At 48.9% G+C, this 22,221-nt stretch overlaps 1 protein-coding gene across 4 annotated transcripts in view; it reads left to right on the forward strand.

The window, feature by feature from the left end:
- The window catches only part of csnk2b (casein kinase 2, beta polypeptide), a 40,563-nt gene extending 19,074 nt beyond the window's left edge, over positions 1–21,489 (forward strand). For 2 of the 4 annotated variants that reach the window (XM_055630642.1, XM_055630640.1), the window contains exons 2-7: positions 503–585; positions 2,433–2,535; positions 5,529–5,644; positions 6,493–6,568; positions 7,558–7,747; positions 21,391–21,489. In XM_055630642.1, coding sequence (XP_055486617.1) covers positions 514–585; positions 2,433–2,535; positions 5,529–5,644; positions 6,493–6,568; positions 7,558–7,747; positions 21,391–21,481 — 648 coding nt within the window. In that variant the 5' untranslated portion in view covers positions 503–513 and the 3' untranslated portion in view covers positions 21,482–21,489. Of the gene's footprint in view, positions 1–502; positions 586–2,432; positions 2,536–5,528; positions 5,645–6,492; positions 6,569–7,557; positions 7,748–13,033; positions 13,149–21,390 lie in introns of those variants that run through there. The other 2 variants (XM_055630641.1, XM_055630639.1) reach the window with 1 other exon arrangement.
- Positions 21,490–22,221: the final 732 nt, after the last annotated feature.

Below are 22,221 nucleotides of genomic sequence, written 5' to 3' on the forward strand. Positions count from 1 at the left end.
AAGCCAATGAGCCTTACAAACCCACATGCCTTTGGAGTATGGGAAAGTGGAGCACTTGGAGAATACCCACGCAGGTCACGGGGAGAACGTACAAACTCCGTACAGGCAGCGCCCTTGGTCAGGGTCGTACCCGGGTCTCTGGCACTGTGAGGCAGCAACTCTAGCGCTGCGCCATTGCTACAGAAGGCTGTGGAGGTCAAGTCGACTGATATTTTTACGGCGGAGATTCTTGATTAGAAAGGATGCAGGGGATATGGGGGGGGGAGGCAGGAGAATGGGGTTGAGAGGGAAAGGTAGGCCGTCTCATGATTGATTGGCAGAATAGACTTGATAGTCCGAATGGTGTAATTCTGCTCCTATAACTTATGAACATGCAAATATCCATTGACTTGGCCTCCCGCCGCCACTGACTTAGCCTTGTGTCCACAAGTCGGGAGCTGGTAATCCAGGGAGGTTGATAACCTGCACTCACTCTTCCTCCTTCTCTCCCCTCATCTTCTAGAGGACGCGAAGATGAGCAGCTCGGAGGAAGTGTCCTGGATCTCCTGGTTCTGTGGGCTGCGTGGCAACGAGTTCTTCTGCGAGGTAAACCCGGCTTCACCGGCAGCCTGTTGGTAGCGGCCACCTCGTGGCGGCACATGTGCCGAGTTTGGTTTTGTTTTGTTTGGAGACACAGCGCGGGAACGGGGCCCGCCGTGTCCGCGCCGACCAGCGATCCCCGCTCATCAACACCATCCTACACACACTAGGGACAATTTACACATACACCAAGCCAATTAATCTACAAACCTGTATGTCTTTGGAGTGTGGGAGGGGACAGAAGATCTCGGAGAAAACCCACGCGGGAGATGGTACGAACTCCGTACAGACAGCACCCGTAGTCGGGATCAAACCCGGGTCTCTGGCGCTGTGAGGCAGCAATTCTACTGCTGCACCGCCGTGCCATCCATTGTCGAGTTGCCGTTCTTGTGCTGTGGAGGAACGATTGAACAAGGGAGTCCTTGACCGTTTCCATTCCGTAGAAGAACATATAGTGCTGGAGTAATGCAGTGGGACGGGAGTAATGCAGCATCTCTGGAGAACATGGATAGGCTGAAGGAAGGGTCTCAACCCGAAGTTAACTCACGAGGCAACGTGGAAACAAAGAAACTGCAGGATAAACGGCACCAAGTGCTAGAGTAACTCAGCGGGTCAGGCAGCATCCCTGCAGAACGTGGATCGGCAACGATTCAGGTTGGGACCCTTCAGTCTTCTTCGGACTGAAGGTGGGCGATGCGGGGGAGAAAGCTGGAAGGGGGGGATAGGGGCAGGACAAAGCCTGGCGGGAGTGATAAGTTGATGTAGGTGAGGGTGGTTTTACGATAGGCAGATGGGCAGAAGCCAGAGATTTTTTTTAAATGGATGGGTCTGAGAACAAAGGATTGAAGGGTTGGGAATTGTGAAGCTGGAAGAAGGAATGGAGGTCGAGGTGGGGGGGGGTGGGGAAAATAGATGCAAGCACAGAGAGTCTAGAGAAGGGTCCCGACTAGAAACCTCACCTATCCATGTTCTCCAGAGATGCTGAGTTACTCCAGCTATTTGGTTTAAACCAGCATCTGCAGTTCCTTCTGACACTTATAATCCCTTAGATGGAAACACAATGCTGGAGTAACTCAGCGAGACAGGCAGCATCTCTGGAGAGAAGGAATGAAGAAGGGTCTCGACCCTTCCCTGCCTGTCCCTCTGAGTTACTCCAGCATTTTGTGTCTTATCTTCGGTTTAAACCACCACCTGCAGTTCCTTCCGACAATCAATCCCTTCATCAGTTATATAGCAGACAATTGACAATAACTGGCACCACTGACCTCCCTTATGGTTTGTTATAACGAGGGTCCTGTATTAATGAGGGTCCTGTATAGATGAGGGTCCTGTATAGACGAGGGTCCTGTATTGACCAGGGTCCTGTATTGACCAGGGTCCTGTATTGACCAGGGTCCTGTATTGACCAGGGTCCTGTATAGACCAGGGTCCTGTATTGACCAGGGTCCTGTATAGACCAGGGTCCTGTATTGACCAGGGTCCAGGGTCCTGTATAGACCAGGGTCCTGTATTGACCAGGGTCCTGTATTGATTGACCAGGGTCCTGTATTGACCAGGGTCCTGTATTGACCAGGGTCCTGTATAGACCAGGGTCCTGTATAGACCAGGGTCCTGTATTGACCAGGGTCCTGTATAGACCAGGGTCCTGTATTGACCAGGGTCCTGTATTGACCAGGGTCCTGTATAGACCAGGGTCCTGTATTGACCAGGGTCCTGTATTGACCAGGGTCCTGTATAGACCAGGGTCTGCTATAACGAGGGGTCTGCTTTAACGAGGGGATACAGCATTTGAATTTGCCTTTGCCTCGGAGCTGTGAGCTGTTGTTTACACTCTCTTTCTCTCTGGCCTACAGGTTGATGAAGATTATATTCAGGACAAGTTCAACTTGACTGGGCTGAACGAGCAGGTGCCTCATTATCGTCAGGCCTTGGACATGATTCTTGACCTCGAGCCTGGTATGTTGCACAAACTTCCATGGTACTGTTTGGTGTGCGGGCAGTGAGGGCCTGAGCTGTGGGGAGAGATCTATACCTCGCGTTTCCCTTTCCCCTGACACTCAGTCTGAAGAAGGATCTCGACCCGAAACATCACCTATTCCTTTTCTCCAAAGATGCTGCCTGACCCGCTGAGACACTCCAGTGCTTTGTGTCTTATCTTCCGTGCAAACCAGCACCTGCAGTTTCTTTCCTACGCTTTCATAGTTAGTTGAGTTTATTGTCAGGTATTTTTAGGTTCGAGATACAGCGCGGAAACAGTCTGCACCGACTAGCGATCCCCGCACACTAACACCATCCTACACACACACACCAGGGACAATTTACACATACACCAAGCCAATTAACCTACATACCTGCACGTCTTTGGAGTGTGGGAGGTAAAGGAAGATCTCGGAGAAAACCCACGCAAGTCACGGGAAGAACGTACAAACTCCGTACAGACAGCACACGTAATCGGGATGGAACCCGGGTCTCCGGCGCTGCATTCTCTGTGAGGCAGCAACTCTACCACTGCTCTACCGTGGCCGGGGTGCAGTGAAGAGGTTTTGTTTGTTGCAATCCAGTCAGCACCTGACTACAATCGAGCCGTTTACAGAGTGCAGATGCATGATAAGGGAATTACATTTAGTGTGTGCTGAACTGTTTCGGAAGAGGGTGAAAAATCTGCAGTGGTGCTTTTGTACCAGAAGATGGTGATATTGTGTGTAAACAAACATTGTTGATCTTGCTCAAGTGTAATGTTTTCCATATCCCACGTTGACAGTCATCTATCTGCATGAGATTGCTTGTTTGGAACTCAACTAAGTATAAGCTTCAGACAATAGGTGCAGGAGTAGGCCATTCGGCCCTTCGAGCCAGCACCGCCATTCAATGTGATCATGGCTGATCATCCCCAATCGGGTGGGTGATTGCAACCTTCACATGGTCTGCCCTGTTTTGACGAATGCAATCAACATGCACAATCAAATAAGATCAAATAGAACAAGTTGTCCTACAACTTTGGGCTGTGCACTCCCTACACAAGAAGAAGATCCACAATTCGTACCCCGTTCTTACCTTCTCCCCATATCCCCTGACTCCGCTGTCTTTAAGAGAACTATCTAACTCTCTCTTGAAAGCATCCAGAGAATTGGCCTCCACTGCCTTCTGAGGCAGAGAATTCCACAGACTCAAAACTCTCTGTGTGTAGAAGATTTTTTCCTCGTCTCCATTCTAAATGGCTTACCCCTTTTTCTTCAACTGTGGCCCCTGGTTCTAGACTCCCCCAACATCGGGAACATGTTTCCTGCCTCTAGCGTGTCCACACCCTTAACAATCTTGTATGTTTCAATAAGATCCCTTCTCATCCTTCTAAATTCCAGTGTATACAAGCACAGTTGCTCCATTCTTTCACCATATGACAGTCCCACCATCCCGGGAATTAACCTTGTAAACCTACGCTGCATGCCTTCAATAGCAAGAATGTCCTTCCTCAAATTTGGCGACCAAAAGTGCACACAATACTCCAGGTGTGGTCTCACTAGGGCCCTGTACAACTGCAGAAGGACCTCTTTGCTCCTATACTCAACTCCTTGTGCTATGAAGGCCAACATGCCGTTCGCTTTCCTCAGTGCCTGCTGTACCTGCATGCTTACTTTCAGTGACTGATGAACAAGATCCTGTTGTACTTCCTCTTTTCCCAACTTGACACCATTCAGATAATAATCTGCCTGCCTGTTTTTGCCACCGAAGTGGACAACCTCACATTTATCCACATTAAACTGCAACTGCCATGCATCCACCCACTCACCCAAACTGTGCGGCTTTGCACGGCAAAACTTTCACCACTTGGGGACAGTCAGGGGCAAAGTATCTTCTGGCCGGTGAATCAGTGCACCAGGAATATCCCTGCATTTGGGCGTGGTGTCCGTGGCTGAAAAGCTGACATTTAATTGCGATTGTGTCGGAGGGAACTGTGCATGCTGGTTTATACCGAAGATAGACACAAAGTGCAGCACCAGAGACTCGGGTTCGATCACGACTATGGGTGCTGCCTGTAAGGGGTTTGTACATTCTCCCTGTGATCTGCATGGGTTTTCTTCGAGATCTTCGGTTTCCTCACGCACTCCAAAGACTTAAGGGCCTTGTCCCACTGTACGAGGTAATTCAAGAGTTCTCCCAAGTTTCCCCTGATTCGAACTCGGAGAATTACGGTAATAGCCGCTCGTAGGTACTTGGGGATCTCATGAACATGTTGAAAAATCTTCACGAGCTTAACGCGTTTCCTGTGTACCTGCCGTTAGCGTAACGAGCTGCAAAGAGACGTCCCCGAGCTCCGACGTACCCGCTACGTACATTCTATGTACCTCCACTAGTTTGATTTTTTTTTTAAACGCGGGAGAGCTCTTGGGTAAACCCGTACTGTGGGACAGGCCCTTTACAGGTTTGTAGGTTAATTGGCTTGATAAAAATGTAAAAATTGTCCAAGTTGGCGATATGCATAGTACTGCCCCCCCCGACTACAAAAAAGGTTCAGAAGGCTGGAGTCACTCAGCGCGTAATTCGGTCCGAAATGGCCTACCCCTTTAGGGCCTGTCCTACTAATTCACGAATTCTGCCGAGTTTGCCCTCGACTCATACTAGCACCATGGTCGTTACAAGGTCGTAGGTAGGTCATAGCAGGTCGTGATGCTAGTCGTAGGTACTCGTGGCATCAAGTAGGTCGGGGCGATTTTTCAACATGATGAAAAATGTCCACGAGTAAAAAAGGTCGTGAAAGTGGGACAGGCCCTTTATTCTGACACAACACCAGACAACTTTATTCATCCCAGGAGGGAGATTGATCTGCCAACAGCCAAGATACAGGAAACATGAAGTTAAAGTGGTATCGGTCCGTCGTGTTGGTCTGCTGTTAATGTGAATGTGGATGGACAAATGCAAAGTGCCTAATGTTTTCCCCCTCTTCTTGTCAGATGAGGAGCTGGAGGATAACCCCAACCAGAGCGACCTGATCGAGCAGGCAGCCGAGATGCTGTATGGACTGATCCACGCCCGTTACATTCTCACCAACCGAGGGATTGCCCAGATGGTAGGTCTGCCTCACGCTTTCTTGAAACAGAATAGGGCCCTTTCTCAGTCACATGTGTGACCCAAACAATAGTGGGATACTGTGCATGCTGGTATCTAATCTAAATCTGAAAGCATTACAGGTATATTGTTTCCCACTGTATCTATGATTCTTTTTTTTTTTTTTTTTTAAGTTTATCGAGTTAAATTTTTATGTTACGTTGACAGTGTTTGTTTAGGGTCAGAGGTCAATAGACAATAGGTGCAGGAGTAGGCCATTCGGCCCTTCGAGCCAGCACCGCCATTCAATGTGATCATGGCTGATCATCCCCAATCAGTACCCCGTTCCTGCCTTCTCCCCATATATCCTGACTCTGCTATTTTTAAGAGCCCTATCGGAGTCAAACTGGACTGGTCACGTGTGTGGCCTCACATGCGTGTTTTTTTTCATAGCTCGGTTTTATCTTACAAAACTGTGTGAATTTTAAAAAGCTGGAATGTCCATATCTTTAGCAGACATATGCGTTATAGTTCCGCAGGTAGGAAAATAGCAACAAATAAGATGAATCTCTTACAATAATTTAAAAAAAAAAAAGTATTACTTTTATGTGAAGCCATCTGGTACGTGTGTGACATTTTGGTTCACTTTCGCAAGAATGGGGCCCAATCCACATTCTCCAGAGAGGCGAAGATAGACACGAAAAGCTGCAGTAACTCAGCGGGACAGGCAGCACGTCCTGGAGAGAAGGAATGGATGACGTTGTGGGTCTTCAGCCTCAAATTGAAATCGGACACTTAATTGCATTTATTTGCTGTAACTGGAACCTGTGTCTTTGCCCTGTCTAACGGGACTCGTTTGTTCATTTTCAGTTGGAGAAATACCAGCAAGGGGACTTTGGCTACTGCCCTCGAGTGTACTGTGAGAACCAGCCTATGCTTCCCATTGGTAGGTGCACCAACAACAACTTAAGGGCCTGTCCCACTTTGTCATTTTGTCCGGCTATTGTGACAGCGACTGACGCCCGTAAAACCGTCAAGTTGTACGACATAGGCGCTGACGTATGCTGTCCTGCGGGTGACATTAATGTTTAAAATCCATTAACGATTAAAATGCCTGTCCATTAAAGTTTAAAATCCATGCATTGCAAGAAGAATATTTTACATCCTATCTGTGGTCCCTAACCCTAACCGGGCGTCACTCGCAGGACAGCATACGTCAGCGTGTGACAGGGCGCACGACATGATGACACACCCAGATGTCGCCCCCTGGATATTGAACATTCCAAAAATCCAGGGGCGACGGGGACACGTCACGCCGCGTCACGACCCAACCAAGACGCGACAACCTCTTTTCACGCTGTCGCCGAAAATGTTGCCCAAGTGAGACGGGCCCTTTAGTTTGACATAATGTCCTTTGCAGCCTGAAAGCACCTTATAACTAAAACTATCATCTTGTGTATATATATGTGCATGTATATGCCCAAAATATAGCCAAAATGATACAGAATAGCGCTACAATTTTAGGCCCACCTTACTCACCATTTGCCTGGGGTGCATGGTAGCAACTTCTGTTTAAGTTGACAAAGTAATTCCCAAGTTATTCCCTTAATAAACTGTGCTTTATACCGTTAACTGTGCTCCCACTTGCCGGCCCCGTCAGCCGCGCCAGCGCACTTGCGGGAGGGTTGCCGGGCCCGCCATCATTTCAACCGCCATTTTGACCCCGCGCGGGTGCACATGGGGGATGCTTGCTGCCATTTTAACCGCCATTTTGACCCCGCGCCAGGCCAGGATCGCCATTTTGACTGAACATCGCCTCGTGTATAGCTGAGTGGTGGAATAGTGCATTGGAGGAAGTGGGGGACCCAACGCTTCCACGCTTGGTCTAGTCAATGCTAATCCCCCCTTCTCTCCCTCTCTCTCTGCCCTCCCCAGGACTGTCCGACATCCCTGGAGAGGCGATGGTGAAGCTGTACTGCCCCAAGTGCATGGACGTGTACACGCCAAAGTCATCGCGGCACCACCACACGGACGGGGCCTACTTTGGCACGGGCTTCCCCCACATGCTCTTCATGGTGCACCCAGAGTACAGGCCCAAGCGGCCTGCCAACCAGTTTGTCCCAAGGTAAGGCTGGGCCTCCCCCTTCCTGCTCCAGTCACACGGTGTGGAAACACACGCTTCGGACCAACGTGCCCACACCAGCCAACATGCCCTTCGGCCCAACTTGCCCACACTGGCCAACATGCCCCTTCTGCACCAGCCCCACCTGCCTGCGCTTGGTCCATATCACTATCCACGTACCTGTCTAATAACTCTTTCTTCAACGTTGGGAGAGTCCCAGCCTCAACTTCCTCCTCTGGCAGCTTGTTCCATTCACCCACCACCCTCTGTGTGAAAATGTTACCCCTCAGATTCCTATGGTAGACAGAAATGCTACGTCACCTATTCCTTCGCTCCATAGATGCTGCCTCACCCCCTGAGTTTCTCCAACATTTTTGTCTACCTTTGATTTTTCCAGCATCTGCAGTTCTTTCTTAAACACCTTAGATTCCTATTAAATCTTTTGCCCTTCGCCTTGAACCTGTGTCCTCTGGTCCTCGATTCCCGTCCTCTGGGCAAGAGACTCTGTGCATCCACCCGATCTTTCCCTCTCATGATTTTATACAGTCATTCAGCAGACGCTTGAAATCCTTGCAAGAAACTGGCAGCAGATTGTAAAAATTGGCCAGAGGATAATTCATATATGTTCTAGCTGCAGAATCAGGCCATTCGGCCCATCTACTCCATTCGATCATGGCTGCTCTCTTTCCCTCTCAACTACATTCTCATGTCTTCTCCCCGTAACCCCTGACACCCGTTCTGATCAAGAATCTATCTCCTCCTGAATATCCATTGACTTGGCCTCCACAGCCGTCTGTGGCAATGAATTCCACAGATTCACCACCCTCTGACGAAAGAAATTCCTCCACCTTTCAAAAGCAATGTCCCATCATTCCGAGGCTGTGCCCTCTGTGGTCCCCCCTCATCCTTATAAACACCGGTGAGTAGAGTCCCAGTGCCGTCAAACACGGATCCACTCCCATTGTTTTTACTTGCCCTCTGCCGCAGAGTTATATGGCACGGAAACAGGCCCTTCAGCCCACCCTGTCCATTTTGACCATTCCGGGCTAGCCCCTTCGAGCCAGCACCGCCGTTCAAGTGATCATGGCTGATCATCCCCAATCAGTACCCCGTTCCTGCCTTCTCCCCATATCCCCTGACTCCACTATCTTTAAGAGCCCTATTTAGCTCTCTCTTGAAAGTGTCCAGAGAACCGGCCTCCACTGCCCTCTGAGGCAGAGAATTCCACAGACTCACAACTCTGTGTGGAAAAGTGTTTCCTCGTCTCCGTTCTAAATGGCTAACTCCTTATTCTTAAACTGTGTGTGGCCCCTGGTTGTGGACTCATCCAACATGGGGAACATGATTAGTTAAAACAAATGTAGGTCCCTTGCAGTCAGAAACAGGTGAGTTGATCATGGGGAACCAGGATATGGCGGACCAATTGAATAACTACTTTGGTTCCGTCTTCACTAAGGAAGACATAAATGATCTGCCGGAAATAGCAGGGGCCCGCGAGGAATTGAGTGAAATCCAGGTTAGTCGGGAAGTGGTGTTGGGTAAATTGAATGGATTAAAGGCCGATAAATCCCCAGGGCCAGATAGGCTGCATCCCAGAGTACTTAAGGAAGTAGCTCCAGAAATAGTGGATGCATTAGTAATAATCTTTCAAAACTCCTTAGATTCTGGAGTAGTTCCAGAGGATTGGCGGGTAGCAAACGTAACCCCACTTTTTAAGAAGGGAGGGAGAGAGAAAACGGGGAATTACAGACCAGTTAGCCTAACATCGGTAGTGGGGAAACTGCTAGAGTCAGTTATTAAAGATGGGATAGCAGCACATTTAGAAAGTGGTGAAATCATTGGACAAAGTCAGCATGGATTTACGAAAGGTAAATCATGTCTGACGAATCTTATAGAATTTTTCGAGGATGTAACTAGTAGCGCGGATAGGGGAGAACCAGTGGATGTGGTGTATCTGGACTTCCAGAAGGCTTTCGACAAGGTCCCACATAAGAGATTAGTATACAAACTAAAAGCACATGGCATTGGGGGTTCAGTATTGATGTGGATAGAGAACTGGCTGGCAAACAGGAAGCAAAGAGTAGGAGTAAACGGGTCCTTTTCACAATGGCAGGCAGTGACTAGTGGGGGTACCGCAAGGCCAGTACTGGGACCCCAGCTATTTACAATATATATTAATGATCTGGATGAGGGAATTGAAGGCAATATCTCCAAGTTTGCGGATGACACTAAGCTGGGGGGCAGTGTTAGGTGTGAGGAGGATGCTAGGAGACTGCAAGGTGACTTGGATAGGCTGGGTGAGTGGGCAAATGTTTGGCAGATGCAGTTTAATGTGGGTAAATGTGACGTTATCAATTTTGGTGGCAAAAATAGGAAAGCAGATATTATCTAAACGGTGGCCGATTGGGAAACGGGGAGATGCAGCGAGACCTGGGTGTCATGGTACACCAGTCATTGAAGGTAGGCATGCAGGTGCAGCAGGCAGTAAAGAAAGCAAATGGCATGTTGGCCTTCATAGCAAGAGGATTTGAGTATAGGAGCAGGGAGGTTCTACTGCAGTTGTATAGGGTCTTGGTGAGACCACACCTGGAGTATTGCGTGCAGTTTTGGTCTCCAAATCTGAGGAAGGACATTATTGCCATAGAGGGAGTGCAGAGAAGGTTCACCAGACTGATTCCTGGGATGTCAGGACTGTCTTATGAAGAAAGACTGGATAGACTTGGTTTATACTCTCTAGAGTTTAGGAGATTGAGAGGGGATCTTATAGAAACTTACAAAATTCTTAAGGGGTTGGACAGGCTAGATGCAGGAAGATTGTTTCCGATGTTGGGGAAGTCCAGGACAAGGGGTCACAGCTTAAGGATAAGGGGGAAATCCTTTAAAACCGAGATGAGGAGAACTTTTTTCACACAGAGAGTGGTGAATCTCTGGAACTCTCTGCCACAGAGGGTAGTTGAGGCCAGTTCATTGGCTATATTTAAGAGGGAGTTAGATGTGGCCCTTGTGTCCAAGGGGATCAGAGGGTATGGAGAAAAGGCAGGTACGGGATACTGAGTTGGATGATCAGCCATGATCATATTAAATGGCGGTGCAGGCTCGAAGGGCCGAATGGCCTACTCCTGCACCTAATTTCTATGTTTCTATGTTTCCTGCCTCTATCGTGTCCAAACCCTTAATAATCTTATATGTTTCAATAAGATACCCTCTCATCCTTCTAAACTCCAGTGTGTACAAGCCCAGCCGCTCCATTCTCTCAGCATATGACAGTCTCGCCATCCTGGGAATTAACCTGGTGAACCTACGCTGCACTCCCTCAATAGCAAGAATGTCCTTCCTCAAATTAGGAGACCAAAACTGCACACAATACTCCAGGTGTGGTCTCACTAGGGCCCTGTACAACTGCAGAAGGACCTCTTTGCTCCTATACTCAACTCCTCTTGTTATAAAGGCCAACATGCCGTTCGCTTTCTCTTGTTTAGGTTTATTATTGTCACGTGTACTGTTGTACAGCTCGTATGGGGATGATCAGTCATGATCATATTGAATGGCGGTGCTGGCTCGAAGGGCCGAATGGCCTACTCCTGCACCAATTGCCTATGTATTGCAAACTATCCAAGCCGATCGGACGATACTCTGCATAAATACAACCAAGACAAACTCAAGTACAACAGGGAGAGCAAAGGGGAAGATACAGAGTGCAGAATGTAGGTCTCAGCATGGTAGCGCATCAGTTCCAGAGACAAAGTCCAATGTCCGCAATGGGGTAGAGTTGAATCGGACAGTACCCCAGCTTATCATGGGTTTAGGAGACACTGCATCAGGAACTACCAGTTCTACCAGCTGCGTCACCCTGCCAACCTTTGTTTTGCATGCTATCAGATAAGGAAATACTACACTTTAAAAACTATCGGGCCAAACCTCAGCTTAATAGGGGGAATGAAGGGGAAGATATAGGATGCAGAATATCATTCTCAAGGGTAAGCCATTTGGAACGGAGACAAGGAAACACTTTTTCTCACAGAGTTGTGAGTCTGTGGAATTCTCTGCCTCAGAGGGCGGTGGAGGCCGGTTCTCTGGATACTTTCAAGAGAGAGTTAGATAGGGCTCCGCTAGAAAGGTAGCGGAGTCGGGGGATATGGGGACATTTTATTGTCACATACACCAATTGGTGCAGACCCAGTGAAATTTGAGGGCAGGAACGGGGTACTGATTGAGGATGATCAGCCATGATCACATTGAATGCTGGTGCTGGCTCAAAGGGCTGAATGGCCTACTCCTGCACCTATTGTCTATTGTGAAATACTTTAAAAATAATTGAGCCAAACTCCAACGTCATGGGGAGAATGAAGGGGAAGATACAGGGTGCAGAATATAGTTCTCAGCATTGTAGCGCACCGGTTCGAGAGAAAGCTTTCTCGATGGGTGAGAGGTTTATCATACAGTAGGCTAGCTAATGGAAGGGCCATTCAGAAGCCTGTTAAGAGAGGGGAGGAAGTTGTTCCTGGGTGTGGTGGTGCACCTCAAGTTGTGTTCCCTCATCAATTCTCTCAGCAAACTTAGAACGAGCAGCAAATGAAAAGCCAACACCAGGGCGATAGTTTCAGTTGAGTCGTGATTGTTTACCGAGGTACAGTGAAAAGCAGCCGGCGGAAAGGGAAAAACATGATTCCAGTCGAGTTAGCAGTGTATGGATACATGACAAGGGAAGGTGGAAGGTAACGGCCGATCAAAGATAGTCCGAGGTGGCGGTCACGGTGGCACAGCGGTATAGTTGTTGCCTTAGAGCGAATGCAGCGCCGGAGACCCGGGTTCCATCCCGACTACGGGTGCTGTCTGCGCCGAGTTTGCACCTTCTCCCGTGACCTGCGTGGGTTTTTCTCCGAGACCTTCGGTTTCTTCCCACATTCCAAAGGCGTGCAGGTTTGTAGGCTAATTGGCTTGGTGTAAATCTAAAAATTGTCCCTGGTTGGGTGCAGGATAGTGTTGTTGTGCGGGGATCGCTGGTCGGCCTGGAACCCGAAGGGCCGAAGGGCCTGTTTCCGTGCTGTATCTTTTTTTTTAAAAAAAAAGCAGTTCAGCTCTGCTCGGTTCAGTTGGGAAGAAACTGTCACTGAATCTGGAGGTGTGCTGTTTTTTTTGCACTTGTGCGCCTTTTGCCCAGTGGGGGATAGTGATGGGTTGGCACTTTACCCCCCCACCCCTCCTCCCCTCCCCCCTCCACTAGCCAAGGCTGTTGTTGGATTCCAGACCAGACTGACGGGCTGAAAGCATCCTCTCTCTTTCCCCAAGAACCGTGTGCGGAGTGAGTCTGACTGAGTTCTCACCAGCGAACACTGGTGTGGCGCAAGAGACTAGTGTCGCAGTGGGACAGTGGAAGCTGCTCCTCTAAAGGTTAGTCTTGAGGTAGCCCCTCCATGCAGTCTAGCAGTCTAGCCTCAGCTCCCGACACCCCAGCCACCGTGGCAGACATTAGACAATAGGAGCAGGAGGAGGCCATTCAGCTCTTCGAGCCAGCACCGCCATTCAATGTGATCATGGCTGATCATCCCCAATCAGTGCCCCGTTCCTGCCTTCTCCCCATATCCCCTGACTCCACTATCTTTAAGAGCCCTATCTAGCTCTCTCTTGAAAGCATCCAGAGAACCGGCCTCCACCGCCCTCTGAGGCGGAGAATTCCACAGACTCTGTGTGAAAAAGTGTTTCCTCATCTCTGTTCTAAATGGCGGACCTCTTATTCTTAAACTGTGTGGCCCCTGGTTCTGGACTCCCCCAACATCGGGAACATGTTTCCTGCCGCTAGCCTGTCCAAATTCTTAATAATCTTATATGTTTCAATAAGATCCCCTCCCATCCTTCTAAACTCCAGAGTGTAAAAGCCCAGCCGCTCCATTCTCTCAGCATATGACAGTACCGCCATCCCGGGAATTAACCTTGTACACCTACGCTGCACTTCCTCTGGAGTGACCATGGGGAGCGTTGTTCCAGAATGACCCCAGGAATGAGTGGGTTAACGTACGATGAGCGTTTGACGGCACTGGGAATGTACTCGCTGCAGTTTAGAAGAATGAGGTGGGTGGAGGGGGAACGCCTCATTGAAACTTACCGAATAGTGAAAGGAGTGGATGTGGAGACGACATTTTCAGCTAACGGGAGAGTCGAGGACCAGAGGACACCAGTGGGAGAGTCAAGGACCAGAGGTCATAGCCCCAGAATTAAAGGACATTCCTTTAGGAAGGAGATAAGGAGGAATTTCTTTAGTCAGAGCGTGGTGAATCTAAGGAATTCATTGCCACAGAAGCCTGTGGAGGCCAAGTCAATGGATATTTTTTAGGCAGAGATAGATAGATTCTTAATTAGTACGGGTGTCAGAGGTCATGGGGGGGGGGGAGGCAGGAGAATGTGGTTAGGAGGGATAGACTGATCAGCCATGATTGAATGGCGGCGTAGACTTGATGGGCCGAATGGCCTAACACTGTTCCTACCACTTATCAACTTGTGTGGGGCCTCGCCATTTACCAAGCGGTAGAGTTGCTGCCTCACAGCGCCAGAGACACGGGTTCGATCCTGACCACGGGCGCTGCCTGTACGGAGTTTGTACGTTCTCCCCGTGACCTGCGTAGGTTTGTCAGTTAATTGGCTTTGATAGAAGAGTCCCCAGTGTGTGTAGGATAGTGCTGGTGTGCGGGGCAATTGCTGCCCAGCGTGGTGGAGCCTGATTCCGTGCTGTGACACTAACGTGCAGTCTAAACTCAATTTGGATTCCCCAGTGACAAATGGAGATGTGGAATTAATTAGTCCACGACCTTGAATTACTAGTCCGTTATTGTTACTACAGAGCTCCTGGCTCATCTCCACGTAGTCCTTACTATCCAGTTAATTCCCGGGATGGCGGGACTGTCGTGCTGAGAGAATGGAGCGGCTGGGCTTGTACACTCTGGAGTTTAGAAGGATGAGAGGATATCTTATTGAAACGTGTAAGATTATTAAGGGTTTGGACACGCTAGAGGCAGGAAACATGTTCCTGATGTTGGGAGAGTCCAGAACAGGGGCCACAGTGTAAGAATAAGGGGTAAGCCATTTAGTACGGAGACGAGGAAAAACATTATCACACAGAGAGTTGTGAATCTGGAATTCTCTGCCTCAGAGGGCAGTGGAGGCCGGTTCTCTGGATGCTTTCAACAGAGAGCTAGATAGATAGGGCTCAGATAGCAGAGTCAGGGGATATGGGGAGAAGGCAGGAACGGGGTACTGATTGTGGATGATCAGCCATGATCACATTGAATGACGGTGCTGGCTCGAAGGGCCGAATGGCCTACTCCTGCACCTATTGTCTATTAAAATGCGAAAAATGACAGGTATGTCCTGGAAATTGTTGAGTGGATTTAAGGTGCACACTGTTCCCACCGAGGTGTTAATAATGCAGAATTTGCCCCACCGTGATCTTGCTGATTTGCTTGGAGGGATGGAATGTCGCACTTCAATGGACGGCACGGTGGTGCAGTGGTAGAGTTGCTGCCTCACTGCGCCAGTGACCCGGATTCCATACTGACTACGGGTGCTGGCTGTACGGAGTTTGCATGTTCTCCCCGTGACCTGCGTGGGTTTTCCCCGGGTTCTCAGGTTTCCTCCCACTCACACAGGTTAATTTGCTCTGTAAAAATTGTCAGTTGTCCCTGGTGTGTCGGATATTGTTAGTTTACAGGGCGATCGCTGGTCAGGGCGGACTCGATGGGCCGAAGGGCCTGTATCCGCGCTGTATCTAAGCTAAACTAAACCTTCAGAGAAATCCCATGCTTTAGAAACAAGGAACTGCAGATGCTGCTTTCCACAAAATAAAAGGCACAAAGTGCTGGAGTAATTCCGCGAGTCATGCAGTATCTCTGGAGAACATGAACAGGTGACGATTTGTGTCAGGACCCTTCTTCAGACTGCTGATCTGTTCGCTTAGAATGCAAAGCAAAGGATTATTATCAACGTAGACACAAAAAGCTGTAGTAACATTGAAGATTGACATAGCAAGCTGGAGTAACTCAGCGGGTCAGGCAGCATCTCTGGAGAGAAGGAATGGGTGTGACCTTTTGGGTCGAGACCCTTCAGTCTGAAGAAGACCTGAGACATCACCCATTCCTTCCCTCTGTCTGGCCCGCTGTGTTACTCCAGCGTGCTGTGTCTATCTTCAGCTCGAACCAGCGACTGCAGTTCCTTCTGACACGTAACTGATTGAAGATGGACACAAAGTGCTGGAGCAACTTAGCGGGTTGGGCAGCATCTGTGGAGAACACGGATAGGTACAAAGTGCTGGAGCAACTCAGCAGGTGAGGCAGCATCTCTGGAGAAGAGGAATGGGTGACATGTTGGGTCAGCACCCCAATAACATCAGGTACTGAGGGACTGAACGTTTGTCTTGCTATTGAGGGAGTGCAGCGTAGGTTTACAAGGTTAATTCCCGGGATGGCGGGACTGTCATATGTTGATAGAATGAAGCGGCCGGGCTTGTATACTCAGGAATTTTGAAGGATGAGAGGGAATCTCATTGAAAGAGATAGGATTATTAAGTGTTTGGACAAGCTAGAGGCCGATGTTGGGAGATTCCAATAACAGGTGCCACACAGTTTAAGAATAAGGGGTAAGGAGATGAGGAAAAACTTTTTCACACAGAGGGTTGTGAATCTGAAATTCTCTGCCTTGGAGGGCAGTGGGGGCCGGTTCTTGCCGTGGTTTTAAGACTCAAAGCTTGGATAAGATGACACAGACACGGAGAATTCTTCGAGAAGACGAAAGCCTTTATTTGCAAATATCAGCTTGGATCATTCAGAGATGACACCACTTGTCCGTTCTCTAATTGCTCTCCGATCCACAGAAACTAGCAGCTTTTTATGACAGTTTTCAGCCTTATCTTCCGCTACATTATCTTGCATGCTGTACTCCTTTCGCATCAATCTAGCGTCAATTCTAACATTTTCCGTCTCGCCACCATTAACTTCTGACCTTGGTTCAATCTCATTCAACTTTACATTCCCCTCATATCTCTCTTTGACTCGCCACCCTTAAATTTAACTTTAATCCCTCAGCTATGTCCTGCCAAGGTTACACACACCATTTTTTGTTTAATACAAGGATATAAATATAAGGATATAAATATAAATGCCTCCGTCTATGCCGCATCTGCTCCACGGATGACGCGTTCCACACCAGGACATCTGAAATGTCCTCATTATTCAGGGAACGGGGGTTCCCCTCCTCCACCATAAATGAGGCTCGCACCAGGGTCTCTTCCATACCCCGCAACATTGCTCTCTCTCCCCATCCCCCCCACTCGCAACAAGGGCAGAGTCCCCCTAGTCCTCGCCTTTCACCCCACCAGCCGTCACATACAAAAGGTAATCCTCCGTCAGTTTCGCCACCTCCAACGTGACCCCACCACTCGCCACATCCCCCCATATCTGCCTTCCGCAAAGACCGCTCCCTCCATAACTCCCTTGTCAATTCTTCCCTTCCCTCTCGTACCACCCCCTCCCCGGGCACTTTCCCTTGCAACCGCAAGAGATGCAACACTTGTCCCTTTACCTCCCCCTTCGACTCCGTTCAAGGACCCAAGCAATCGTTCCAGGTGCGACAAAGGTTTACCTGCATCTCCTCCAACCTCATCTATTGCATCCGCTGCTCTAGATGTCAGCAGATCTATATCGGTGAGACCAAGCGGAGGTCTCAGCACTTCCACTCCCACTCCGTCTCCGACCTCTCTGTCCTGGGTCTCCTCCATGGCCACAGCGAGCAGCACCGGAAATTGGAGGAACAGCACCTCATATTCCGTTTGGGGAGTCTGCATCCTGGGGGCATGAACATCGAATTCTCCCAATTTTGTTAGTCCTTGCTGTCTCCTCCCCTTCCTCAGCCCCCCTGCTGTCTCCTCCCATCCCCCAGCCTTCGGAATCCTCCTCCTTTTTCCTTTCTTGTCCCCGCCCCCGATCAGTCTGAAGAAGGGTTTCGGCCCGAAACGTTGCCTATTTCCTTCGCTCCATAGATGCTGCTGCACCCGCTGAGTTTCTCCAGCTTTTTTGTGTACCTATAAATGTATTTATTTAAAATACAAAAGTAGAAATAAGTAACTTGTTTATAACTTCCATATTCTCTGGATACTTTCAAGAGGGAGCTAGGTAGGGTTCTTAAATATAGCAGAGTCAGGGGATATGGGAGAATATGAAAATGATATGACGTACAGGTCATATGGGTCATACAGGAGAAATGAGAAAAATACAGGTCGTACAGGAGATATGAGAAAAACATTTTTCACACAGAGAGTGATGAATCTGTGGAATTCTCTGCCACTGAGGCCAGTTCATTGGCGATATTTAAGAGGGAGTTAGATGTGGCCCTTGTGGCTAAAGGGATCAGGGGGTATGGAGAGAAGGCAGGTACAGGATACTGAGTTGGATGATCAGCCATGATCATATTGAATGGTGGTGCAGGCTCGAAGGGCCGAATGGCCTACTCCTGCACCTATTTTCTATGGGGAGAAGGCAGGAACCGGGGTACTGATTGGGGATGATCAGCCATGAGAACGGAATGGCGGTGCTGGCTCGAAGGGCCGAATGGCCCACTCCTGCACCTATTGTCTATTGTCTAAAATGCTGGAGTAACTCAGACGGCATCTCTGGGGGGGGGGAAGGAAAACATGCAGAGGTGATGTTTCATCTCCTGCGCCTATTGTCTATTGTAACAATCCCACAAACTAAAACTTGGCCAGTCATGTCCCTTCACACCCCTAGAAGGTCCTTAATTCCCCCAGAAAGAACTGAGGAAAGGTCCCGACCCGAAACATCACCTATACATGCTCTCCAGAGATGCCGTCTGACCTGCTCGGGTACTCCAGCATTTTTTGTGTCTTTCTTTCTTCCAATGCTTTAGAGATCGCCAAACCAATCTCAAACTGAAATGCAGAGATGCGCGTCACGGAATTGACTTATGTAATATGCTTTGGTGGCCTATGTCAGGGTTTTGTTTCTGAATGTACACACCAACACTAGGGACAATTTCCAATTAATCCAAGCCAGATAACCTACAAACCTGTACATCATTCGAGTGTAGGAGGTAACCAGAGCTCCCGGAGAAAACTCGCGGGGAGAACGTGCAAACTCCGTACAGACAGCGCCCGCGGTCAGGATTGAACCCGGGCCTCTGGTGCTGTCAGGCAGCAGCTCGGGCGCTGCACCACTTTGCCGTTAAGGGAAGTAAAGTTTTTAAGGCAGAGGGAGATAGATTCTTGATGTTGGCGGGTGTCGGAGGTTATGGGGAGAAGATGGGAGAATGGGGGTGAGGAGGAAGAGAAGATCAGCCATGATTGAATGGCGGAGTGGACTCGATGGGCCGAATGGCCTAATTCTGCTCCTATTTCCTGATGACATTCAGTGCAAGATAAAGTCAGAAATGCTGCTGATGGATTAATGGTTTAAAAGGGTGGAGTGATCGGAATGCATGATTGCAACTCCACTTCTGGTAACAGCAGGAAGAGAGTTGCCAGGTTTGTGCGGTGTACGCTAGCTACAGATGACAAGTAGATTGAGGAACAAAACCTGCATGTCTGTGTCTGCATGTGTTACCTGGCCGCTGGGAGAGGAAGTTTAGGGAGATACTGCAGATCATAAAGTGATAAGAGCAGAATTAGGCCATTCGGCCCATCATGTCTACTCCGCCATTCAATCCTGGATGATCTATCTCTCCCTCTCCACCCCCATTCTCCTGCCTTCTCTCCATAACCCTTGATGCCCGTACGAATCGAGAATCTGTCTCTGCCTTCAACATATCCACTGACTTGGCCTCCACAGCTGTCTGTGGCAAAGAATTCCACTGATTCACCACCCTCTGACTGAAGGAAATTCCTCTCCACATCCGCGCTATCCAGGCCTTTCACCTTTTGGCAAGTTTCAATGAGGTCCCCCCCACCTCCCCTCTCATCAGTCTAAACTCCAGCGAGTACAGGCCCAGTGCCATCAAACGCTCATCATATGTTACCCCACTCATTCTTGGGATGCTGCTTTAAACCGAAGATAAACACAAAAGCTGGTGGATGCATTAAAGATAGAGAGATCTTCGTTGTACTGATACTTGTATTTGTGCGATGACATTAAAGTTGAATTGAATTGAATTGAATTGAATCAATATTCATACCGCTGGGGTGTAAGCTGCCCAAGCGAAATAGGTGCTGTTCCTCCAATTTGTGTTTGGCCTCACTCTGACAGTGGAGGAGGCCCAGGACAAAGTTTCCTGTGGGAATGGGAGGGGGCAATAAAGTGCTGAGCAACCAGGAGATCACATATCTAAAGTTAGCTTAGATTAGAGATACAGGCCCTTCGGCCCACCGAGTCTGCACTGACCAGCGATTCCCGCACACTAGGGTGTGTGTGATTTACAATTTTTTCCTAAGCCAATTAGCCTCAGAACTCTGTGCGTTTTAGGGTGTGTGAGGAAACCGGAGCTCCCGGAGAAAACCCACGCAAGTCACAGGTAGATCGCGCGTACTCTGTACAGACAGCGCCCGTAGCCGCGATCGAAGCCGGGTCTCTGGTGCTGTGAGGTAGCAACTCCACCGTGAGAGGTTGAGGTAACTGTGCCTCTTCAATGATTTGGATGACAGGATTCAAAGTATCACTAACAAATTTGCAGATGACACAAGCTGGGTGGCAGTGTGAACTGTGAGGAGGATGCTATGAGGATGCAGGGTGACTTGGACAGGTTGGGGAAGTGGGCAGATGCATGGCAGATGAAGTTTAATGCGGATAAATGTGAGGTTATCCACTTTGGTAGCAAAAACAGCAAGGCAGATTACTATCTAAATGGTGTCAAGTTGGGAAAAGGGGAAGTACAACGGGATCTGGGGGTCCTTGTACATCACTATGAAAGTAAACATGCAGGTACAGCAGGCAGTGGAGAAAGCAAATGGCATGTTGTCCTTTATAACAAGAGGAGATGAGTACAGGAGCAAAGTGGTCCTTCTGCAGCTGTACAGAGTCCTAGTGAGACCATACCTGGAGTATTGTGCACAGTTTTGGTCCCCTAATTTGAGGAAGGACATTCTTGCTATTGAGGGAATGCAGCATAGGTTTACAAGGTTAATTCCCGAGATGGCGGGACTGCCATATGCTGGGAGAATGAAGCAGCTATGCTTGTACACTCTGGAATTTAGAAGGGTGAGAGGGGATCTCATTGAAACACATAGGATTCTTAAGGGGTTGGACACACTAGAGGCAGGAAACATGTTCCCAATGTTGGGGGAGTCCAGAACAAGGGGCCACAGTTTAAGAATAAGGAGTAAGCCATTTAGAACGGAGACGAGGAAACACGTTTTCTCACAGAGAGTGGTGAGTCTGTGGAATTCTTTGCCTCAGAGGCAGGTTCTCTGGATGCTTTCAAGAGAGAGCTGGACTGGGCTCTTAAAAATAGCGGAGTCAGGGGTTATGGGGAGAAGGCAGGAACGGGGTACTGATTGGGGATGATCACATTGAATGGCGGTGCTGGCTTGAAGGGCCAAATGACCTTCTCCTGCACCTATTGTCTGTTGTCTATTATCCTCCTCTTTCTCCTCCTGTCCTCCACTCCATCGCCGTTAACTCTCTCTATCTCTTTCCCCTTTTACCCCCTCTCTCCAGACTGTACGGCTTCAAGATACACCCCATGGCTTACCAACTCCAGCTCCAAGCTGCCAGCAACTTCAAAAGCCCAGTCAAGACCATCCGTTAGAGAAAGAAGAGAGAAAGAGAGAGAGTGAGAGCGAGACCCGGGCAACTCCTCAAGAAAAGATGTCCGTGTTTTAACAGCGTGCCCGCCGACATGATATGCCACGAGGCTGTAAAACGGTATTCACTTTAACAAAAGAAACTCTTTGCCTTCTCCTCCCCTCTCTCCCCCCCCTCCAAAACCACATTATTCTGTTTCCGCCTCCACACCCCTGTCCCCATTCACAGTCGTGAACTGAAGTTGGTGCCAATGGATTTCTTTTCAGTGGGGAAACAAAAAAAACTTTAAAAACGTTTCATCAACACAAAAATGAACTGCTTGTGTGTGTGTGTGTGTGTGTGGAAGACACGCCAGGGTGAGTTATCTGTCTTGGGAAAGAACTGCAGATGCTGGTTTACACCTTCAATAGGCTCAAAATGCTGAGGTAAGTCAGCGGGACAGGCGGTATCTCTGGAGAGGGGGGACAGGCGACGTTTCGGGTCGAGGCTCTTCTTCAGACACAAATATCCCCTCTCTCCAGAGATGCTGCCTGAGCCACTGAGTTTACTCCAGCATTTTGTGTCTGGTCTAAGGTGGATTATTCTCTGTTCAACCCAGTGCACTTCTGCGAGTTCTTCACCTGAGTCCCGGTCACCCATGGTGCACTCTGTCTCTCCGTCTCAAGGATTTGAGGGCAGTCATAGGCCTGCAGGGGTAATAACGAAGGGACTGCAGGTGCTGGTTTACACCAAAGAAAGACACAG

The sequence above is a fragment of the Leucoraja erinacea genome, unplaced genomic scaffold (assembly GCF_028641065.1).
Source record: "Leucoraja erinacea ecotype New England unplaced genomic scaffold, Leri_hhj_1 Leri_465S, whole genome shotgun sequence".
In the NCBI taxonomy this organism is placed as follows: domain Eukaryota; kingdom Metazoa; phylum Chordata; class Chondrichthyes; order Rajiformes; family Rajidae; genus Leucoraja; species Leucoraja erinaceus.